General features: G+C 48.5%; 1 protein-coding gene across 2 annotated transcripts in view; it reads right to left on the bottom strand.

Moving 5' to 3' along the window:
- The window catches only part of ANKS6 (ankyrin repeat and sterile alpha motif domain containing 6), a 39,739-nt gene extending 30,785 nt beyond the window's left edge, over positions 1–8,954 (bottom strand). Inside the window, exons 1-2 of one of the 2 annotated variants that reach the window (XM_014543220.1) lie at positions 8,899–8,954; positions 2,189–2,691 (exon numbers count right to left, since the gene is read on the bottom strand). In XM_014543220.1, coding sequence (XP_014398706.1) covers positions 2,189–2,691; positions 8,899–8,939 — 544 coding nt within the window. In that variant the 5' untranslated portion in view covers positions 8,940–8,954. Of the gene's footprint in view, positions 1–2,188; positions 2,692–3,845; positions 3,888–8,898 lie in introns of those variants that run through there. The other variant, XM_005870650.2, reaches the window with a different exon arrangement.
- Between the last annotated feature and the right edge of the window lie 317 nt (positions 8,955–9,271).

Consider the following 9,271-nt stretch of genomic DNA (forward strand, 5'->3'; position numbering starts at 1 on the left):
AACCTGTGACACGCGTGTCAGAGGTGACACGTGAACTCATTTTTTTGGTTGATTTTTCTTTGTTAAATGGCATTTAAATATATAAAATAAATATCAAAAATATAAGTCTTTGTTTTACTATGGTTGCAAATATAAAAAAATTTCTATATGTGACACGGCACCAGAGTTAAGTTAGGGTTTTTCAAAATGCTGACACGCCGAGCTCAAAAGGTTCGCCATCACTGGTCTAGCCTGACCCCAGGAGGTTGGGGCAGCTGTGCCCCTGATGTCAAGTGGCCCTAGGCTGGTCCCTTCCTCACTCTAGGATCCGGTTTTTTGCATCAGTATTAAAGCAGCTCTGGGGACCCTGCCTTAGCCCAAGAAACCACCACAGTGAGGGTAGACGGGGTGTCACAATGACAGTTAGAGCCTCCAAGACAGCCTGCTACTGCTAATTTGAGAAGAGAGACCTAGGGGTCCCTAAGTCCCTGGTGGGGTGAATTTCTGGCATCCCACAAAAAGAGCTAGCGGCTATTATTATTATGTCTTTAATAGCCTACCATTATTCATAACGCAGCCTTGGTCCTTGTCGCTGTCCTACCTGAAGACTCTCCTGACAGCCCGCATGGCATGTTCCCTCAGCTCCTGAGTCAGTTTAAGTCTCACCTCCTCAAGGAGGCCAGGACCTCCTTGTGCATCACCCCCACTGGACCACTCCAAACCCTCTACCTTGCCCCCCTGACACCACCTACCGTGCTGTGCAGCTTATTTTATTTAATTAATATCCTATTCTAGTTCCTGTTTATTGCCAAGGTTCTCAGTGGCAGGGACTGATTGGCTCATTGACATATCCCACGTACTGAGAGCAGTGCCTGGTACAGTGTAGGCACTCATACTAACTAAATGAACGATGGTCAATTAAAACCTATTATAATCATCTACTTAGTGAGTGCTAACTATGTGCCAGGTGCTAGATACACATTTTACAGGCACCTCCCTTACTATTGCTCACAGAACCTTACGAGGTAAGCACATGTATTATGATTCTTTTTTTTAAAAAATATATTTTATTGATTTTTTACAGAGAGGAAGGGAGAGAGATAGAGAGTTAGAAACATCGATGAGAGAGAAACATTGATCAGCTGCCTCCTGCACATCCCCCACCGGGGATGTGCCCGAAACCCAGGTACATGCCCTTGACCGGAATCGAACCTGGGACCCTTCAGTCCGCAGGCCGACGCTCTATCCACTGAGCCAATCCGGTTTCGGCATGTATTATGATTCTTTCGGGAAAGAGGACACTGAAGTCCCGAAGGGACAATGAACATGCCTAAGTCCATCCAGCCACACCACAAAGTGAAGAACTAGCTTCAAACCTGGGTCTGCTCAACGAGGGAGTCTGTACCCATAGCCATGACCCGATCCTGTCAAATATGACAACAGTAACAATAACAGGGGGATGGCAGCTCCCAATACCTCTCAAGTACCCACACTTGGCCAGGTGACCTCACTTAATCCTCACAGCAGTCCTATGACATGGTGCTACTCCTGTCCCCCATTTGTGGACGACAGAAGAAGCTAGGTGAATTCAGGCAACCCATCCAAGGTCCCTCAGCTGGCTTTTCCTTCAGATTTTCACTTTTCAGTCCTAGACGCTTATACACTGCAACCTGTCATTACAGCCTGGGCTGCCTGTCACTGAAGTCAGACCCATCACAGAAAGAGGGTACTGAGGCTGTGTGTGATATGGCATTTCACGGTCCTACTGCACGTGATGAACTGGAAGCTTTGAAATGCAATGTGTCCTATGGCAGATTTGCTAAGGATTGTTCAAACAGCTCTTTAAATGCCAGAAAGATGGCAAAAAAGAAAAAAAGAAACAGGACACATTACTAGGTGCTGACAAACCTCAAAAGTGGGCTGAAGCCCAGTCGGCATGGCTCAGTGGTTGAGTGTCAACCTATGTACCAGGAGGTCATGGTTCCATTCCCAGTCAGGGCACATGCTTGGGTTGCGAGCTCCATCTCCAGTGTGGGGTGGGCAGGAGGCAGCTGATCAATGATTCTCTCTCATCACTGATGTTTCTATCTTTTTCTTCCTCTCCCTTCCTCTCTGAAATCAATAAAAATATGTCAAAAGACAAACAAACACAATTTAGGGTCCTCTGTGAGGTCACAGTGGGGGAGAGAGTGAAGAGAAGCAGCCTGACCTGTCTTGGGCCTGACGGTGGTCAGCGGGTCCAGGTAATCTGCAAGGTCCCTGTGTTTGCGGTCCAGCGCGACCTCGAAGGCAGTCTTCTCCAGCACACTGAGGTGGTCGGGGTTGGCCCCCTTCTCCACCAGCTGCTGGGCCACACCCAGCCTTCCAATGAGCGCTGCCAGCATCAGCGGACTCCAGCCCACAGTCCGGGCCGCGTGGTTGGGGTCCGCACCCCACTCCAGCAGCAGACGCACCACGGCCTCATGTCCGTGCTGGATGGCAGCCATCAGGGCTGTGATGTCCAGCAGCTCATTCCTGCTGTCCCCTGCCACCGGCTGCTCGCCTGAGGGGTTGTGAGGGTCCACGAAGGCACCAGCTTCCAGGAGCAGCTTCACCACGCCCAGGTGGCCACCCCGAGAGGCCACAGTGAGCACACGGGCCCCCAGCCGGTTCTGGGCATTGACATCAGCCCCATGATCCAAAAGCAGGTGTGCCACGCTCACGTGCCCAAATCTGCCAGGAAGATGGAGAATCAGTGACACTAAACATGGAGCACTGATAAGGAAACACTTATTTAAATGCTCATTTGTCATGAAGCCCTAAGAATTGCTTATAATAAAAGGCCTTCTTCTGGTGCCAGGCACTTCTGGTGCTAGCCCTGCATATGCACCACCACAAAGGTGAGCCATTGCCTTGCTAGGTTTGAATCCACTAGCTGCATGACCTCGAAAAAGAACTTTAACTTCTTCGTGCCTTCATTTCCTCATCTGTAAAATGGGATGTAGCTGTACAGATTTCAAGGAAATGTTAAGGATTGAGTTAATATACCTAAATATATAATAAATGTATAATTATTAAAACACCTAAAACAGTGCTTGGCCAAAGGAAGCACCATGCAAATCTTAGCTATTATCATCGTAATCATTTCACATTATGCAACATGCCAAGGTTACCCAGCCAGTAAAGAGCTGCGTCAGGGTCAGAACCCAGGTCTGTCTGAGTCCTGCTGCCCTCCCTCTTTCCCCTACACCACGCTGCCTCCCACATCTCAGAAAGGTCATTTTATTCTGTTTTGTAGCCTGGTCATCTGCCAATGCTGATCTCCCCATGGGCAGGGCCCATGTCTGACTCATGTCTACCCTTTCCCTCTCCAAATGCACACAGAGAGGAGGTCCTTCTAGACGAGGCACACAGGACCCCATGCCAAGAGGTGTGGCAAGGCTGTGGTCAGCGGAAATAGGCTTGGACATCTCGCCAGAGGCCTGCTGCCACCTGCTGGCAGGATTGCACTAGTACACGCCTGATGCTTAGATTTGGGCCTTGGGCCAGACACTACCCCCCCCCCCCCCCCCCCCCCCCCCCCCCCCCCCCCCCCCCCCCCCCCCCCCCCCCCCCCCCCCCCCCCCTCCTGAGACACTGGGGAGACAAATAAGCACCCACCAACTCTCTAACACCAGGAAGGGAAAACAGATGCCTCCTCCCAGCAAAAATCTCTCTCTTCTTTTGCCTCGAGAGGGCGGAAAAGTCCTGTTTCACAGCACTTTGGGTTGGCACACTCTTTCTGGGCTCAGAGCTGTATGTCAGAGCTGGAAGAGGCCTGGACTAACAAGGAAAGAATGACAAGAAGAGAGGGGCCAGCTCTGCCAGGTTTTACAAGACCATAATACCTGCGCACCGTCTGCATCTGCAAGGCAGCTTTTTAAATCTCCTGTTGTGCACGCCTCCTTTCCGGAAGCGGGTTTTGTAGCTCAGCTCAAACCAGGGCCTCCCTCCTCCCTGTGGAGGCAGAGCCAAGGCTGAACTCTGGTTTGAACTTACAAATACCTTCTGGGACATGAACCTTAACAGCACCAGGTCACCTCAGCCTACAGAGCGCTGCCCACGGAGGGAGAGCTTGGTGAACTGGCTCCTCCAGCTGCAGGGGGACTGGGCCTGTCCTCTTCTCCAAGAGCAGGGAGAGGGCAAGTCCAGCTGGAATACACTCAAAGGCAGAAAGCTGCAACCTCAGCCTGTCTCCCTGCTTCCTGCTCATCCTCCATAATAGTCCCCAACCCAAAAATGACACTCCCCAACCCTAAATCTGATGGCCACTTCCCCCTGCTGGAAGACCCACCGACTGTCAACCTCATCTCCTCCCAACTCTCACACTGTACCCTCTGACCATGCTCATCTGTACTCCCCAATTATTAGACTCTCCAAAGACAGGAGGACTGGGTGGCTGACCCATAGTGGAGCTCAATAAATTTTGTCAATTAAGTGAATGAATGACTAAATGGCTGGTATAACATTGTAGAGGATGGTCCAGAGACAGGCAATGGACTGGTATATCCTCCACTGGAGTAGAGAATTCAAAAGGTTACACTATTTAGTTATCAAGCATCAGAAAAAAATCTAGTATAATTCCTAACAGCAGATTATGAGGTACTGTCACATTTTTATCTTATTTTATCTTAAGAAACCGCCCATTTCACAGATGAGGAAATCAAGATTAGAATGGAAAGCAGTAATCCAGAAATTTGAAAGTGACAGAGTCAAAACTTGAACTCAGACCTAAAACCCCAAACCCCGCTCTTCTGGTTTAACATGTTTTCACAGAGGAAGAAGAGGGCTGAATTTCAGCAGAATGCTGACATTTGGAATGTTTTCTGAAGTCATGGGGTAGCCCAAGAGGTCATTCAATCAGGCTGAAAACATAAAAAGATTCAACAAAGGCTGAGATAATTTTGTGGAGGCTAAATTTTTAATAGGTAATTACTGAAGATAGGGAAGCTGGGGCTTTCTGAACAGCTGCTATGTTACCAATTAATTTCTGCAATTAACACCTGTGTTTAAAGACCTGGCACATACTCCCATCACTCAGAGCACTGGGCGGAGAGTCCAGCTCTGCCATACTGGCAGGAGGAGAAATGAAAGGCAGGAAAAGGAAAGGAAAAAGGCCAACCTTCCCCTTTAGCATCAGGTAAATTTGGTGAGTAGCTTTCTGTGGCCAACACCAAAAGAAAATGGTCAGTTACAGGATTCATGGCTGAGAGCAGAGGCTGGGAGCGCCTGCCTGGATGTGATTCTGACTCCACCACTTACCAGCTGTGTGGTCTTGGGCAACTGAACTTCTCTGAGCCTCCATTCCTCATCTGTGAAATGGAGGTGACAATAGTACCTACTTGCTAAGGTTTTGTGTGGATTGAGTTAGTTAATTCATTTAAAGCAGTTAACACACATCTTGACACAATGTAAGTGATCAATAAAGGTTATCATTTTTAGAATAGGGAAAAAAAAAACCCGAGTATAACCATTTCTGATATCAAAGCAACCACAAGAAACCAAACTGCAGTCCAGGCACAGGGCCTCGGATAGCCTGGGCTGATCCAATGACGAGCTCTGGAACAGAAAGAGCTGGGATGATAAACAGATGCTCTCTTCCACCGAAAGTGGTGGTGGGTGGGAACACTGTCTTGAGGCACTCTGAGGTGTGTCTAGATTCAGGGAGGAAAAGCACAGACTGGAACCTGTTGGCATACGGCCATGCATTTGCCCAGTCTGATCTGAGGGACAGACAGACCATATAACCTTCAGTAGGCAGCAGAAAGCTAGGGCACTATCGGTCAGTATCACCAACTGAGGGACAATGTCTAGGCGCTGTCTAGGGCGATTCTAATCCTCTCATAGGGCTGTCATATTCTACCATATTCTCATAGGAGTGAATAAGAGAGTATGTCATAGCTAATGCTCCCAAAGCAGCACAGTAAGCGTAAGATAAACGGAGGAATAAATGTAATTAATCCAGAGCCTCTTAATTTGCAAGGGACAAAATCAAGACACTTGGACCATAAATTCCAGCAAACAGTGCCATGTTGTAGAGAAGAAGGAAAGTTCTCTCAATTATTAGTTAACAGAGTTTAGGTTAATTCTTCTGAGTCTCCTGCTCCATCAAGATTAATAAAATTAATTAGATGAAATTCATCAGGTGACTTTGACCATCATGCAGAACTTGGTTAATAGCAAAAACTGGTGAAAAGGGGTCTTTGAGACATCCTGAAGCATGCCAGGTGCTGCAGTCACAAACCTCGCTCCGCAAGGCATCCAGGGGCTCACTAAGGGCCCCTCTGCACTGGATGGGAAATCAGAGATGAGGCATCCATCAGTGGGTCCCAAAACTACCGTGTGACAGAATCGCTGGGGAGCCTCTGTCACACAGAGCCCCTGCCCTTCCCTCCTCCTCTCCCAGGTCTTCTGAATCACAACCCCCAGAAAGGGAACTCAGGAATGTGATTTGGAAAAGCACCCAGGTGATTCTGACGTGTGGCAGGTTTGGATGCCACTGAGGAAGGGGACCAGCTATAACATGCAGGGGCCCTTCCAGTGCTAAGAGACCAAATAACAGGGGGGTGTGTGTCATGGCAGGCTTCCAAGAAGAAGCTGAGCTGGCAGGAAGAGGGGGGTTTCACTAAGGGCAGAAGGGGCTTCCTGTATGTGGTTATGGTGAGAGCTCTGTAGATGGATTTCCCAAATCTGCTGACTAGCTATATGCTCTTGAGCAAATTTTGTAATTTCAGATTCTCATCTGTAAAGTGGAGATAATTCTCTTGGCATACAGTACATGCTCGATAAATGTTCCTCCCTCCAAAGAAACTATAGGGAGACAAAGAAAAAGTCTGAATGACACCATCTTGGCCTGAGTTTAGGTTTATTATCATTTGGATCCTATACTGAGCTTAGTTTAGGAAGCCTAGAGGGAAAGCAGGAGAGAGAACTGGGGAGGAGTCTGAAGGTGAGTCTCAAATGCCCTGCTAAGGACTCTTAGCAGGGGAGCCATCACAGGAGAGGCACAACCAAACGTTCATTTCAGAAAGATGTGGAAGCTCTGTAGAGGCTGGATTAGAGGGCACACCAGGAGGAAGGGAGAGCAGTGGAAGGCTCCTACAACCTGTGGTCTGGACTAAGGCAGAGGGGAAGGAGAGAGAGGGTGTGGATTCAAGAGAGGGTATGGCAGAGACAGATGAGCAGATGTGGCCACGGCACAGACAGGTACCAAGGCCCAGGATTCACCTGGCACTTTAAAGCCTGAAAGAGAGCCTAAGAGTGACAGGGAACCTCAGGGGAAAGGTGGAGATAGCTCCAAAGGCCTTAAGTTCATCCCAGACTGCTCCAGGCAAGAAATCAGATGTCAAGACAAAGGGTCCCAACATCCAGATGAGAGCATGAAACACTGCATAGCCCATGCCAACAGGCATACGTTCCCTAACTGGGATGTGTTCCCAAAGTGTGTTTATAGAATGACTGAAACAAATGCCCCATGGCTGGGGAATGGTTAAGCAAACCACAGTACTGTCCCATGGATGAACTTTCACACAGCAGTTTAAAATGACATATTTGAAAATAAGGCAGAATGAACATTTTCCAGCGATACAAACTAATTAGAACAACTGTGTAACACTTGGAAAAGAACTCGGAGAAATAAAATATCATCGGCATTATGACTAAGAACACGGTGTCTTCATAGCCTTTTGGAAAAACAAATGGCTCAGACGTACGGAAAGATGCTTTACTTCACTCACAGTTTAACAAATGCAAATCCCAGCTACACTGAGATAAGATTTTTCACCCAGCAGACACAAAAATCCTAACGTTTGCTAACACACTGTTGGCAAGGCTGTAGGAAAACAAGCGCTCGCTTACACTGCCGCTGGGAAGGTAAACGGGTGTAACTGCCGTGGCCTGGCCGGCAGAATAACAGGTTCCCAAAGACAGTCACACCCGAATCCCCAGAACCTGTGTTAGGTTTCTTGGCAAAGGGGAAATTAAGGTTGTAGATAGAATTATTAATCATTAAGGTTGCTAATCAGCTGATCTTGAGATGGGGAGTATCCTAGATTACCTAGGTGGGCCCAATGGAATCACAAGGGTCCTTGAATTGTGGAAAAGGGGGGCAGAAGAGTCAGAGTCAGAAGATGTGAGGACAGAAGCTGCTGATTTTGTGGAAAGTTGTTACAGCAGCCATAGGAAACTAATACACGGTATGGGAAGCAATTTGGCAATATCCACCCAAAATTACATATCACCTGCGTTCCCTCCTTGGGGAACTGCCACAAGAAACTGAGGGGTGGGTGAGGCCTCAGTAGTTGGCTGACAGGGTAAGAGACTTCACTGTACGCCAAAGCTTCTTTATATCAGGGTTTCAAGTCCTGCCCATCCTGCTTCCTGAGTACATCTCAAACTCATCTCTTTGCTCTCCCAACCACTGTCTCTGCTCTGGTCCAAGCCAACATCACCTCTTCCACGACCGCTGCAATCGCCTCCAGACCGGCCTTTCTGACTCTAGCCCCCCTGTCCCATCCATCCTCATTACTGTTAAAGTGATTTTTCAAAACAATCTGATTCTGTCACTCACTTTGCCTACAACCTTCCACCACTCCCCAGTGCCCTTAGGACAGCTAACCTTTCCCAGCCCTGCTCCTGGCACCTGCCTTCATCTCTCCAAGGGAAGCTCATCTCCCACTCCTCCCGGCCCCCCTCCCAGCCATAACATCTTTCTAACAATCCTACCAATGCTTTATGTTCCATATTGCTTCCAAACCTTTGCATGGGTCTCCTATCACTGGGTTCCCACCTCCCACCACTTCTGTCCGGATTAATTCTTAGAAATCCTCAGGTCTCCACTTGAGTATATGCATCAGCCTTACCAGAAAGCTTCTCCCACCTCCGAGAGCTCCCTGAACTTACCCTGTCAAGCCTGCTCCCTTGTCTGGCCTACCCACTGGCATGTGAGCTGCCCCCAGTGGGGTCTTTACTTGGGTCTGGCAGCATCCCCACCACCAAGCCGATTCTCAGGAAACCCTTGTTACAAGAAGGAATGAATGAACCTCTAAGAGTGAGTCTCTAAGATTCCACTCGCAGTGTCCAGATTCTGTTTTGAAAGGCCAATGTTTCTAAGACTCTGATTTTATGTTATAAAAAAAGTTTCTACGTCTCGTCGCATCCCAAAGCTGCTCAAAGTTTACCATTCCAACTCTCTCAAAGGAATTCTTGACTCTTTACCTCCTGGGGCGTCTGGGGGCCCCCCGCGGGCAGGTCTGGCCGCCTGACCCCGGGCACC

This window comes from Myotis brandtii, unplaced genomic scaffold (assembly GCF_000412655.1).
Source record: "Myotis brandtii unplaced genomic scaffold, ASM41265v1 scaffold320, whole genome shotgun sequence".
Lineage (NCBI taxonomy): Eukaryota > Metazoa > Chordata > Mammalia > Chiroptera > Vespertilionidae > Myotis > Myotis brandtii.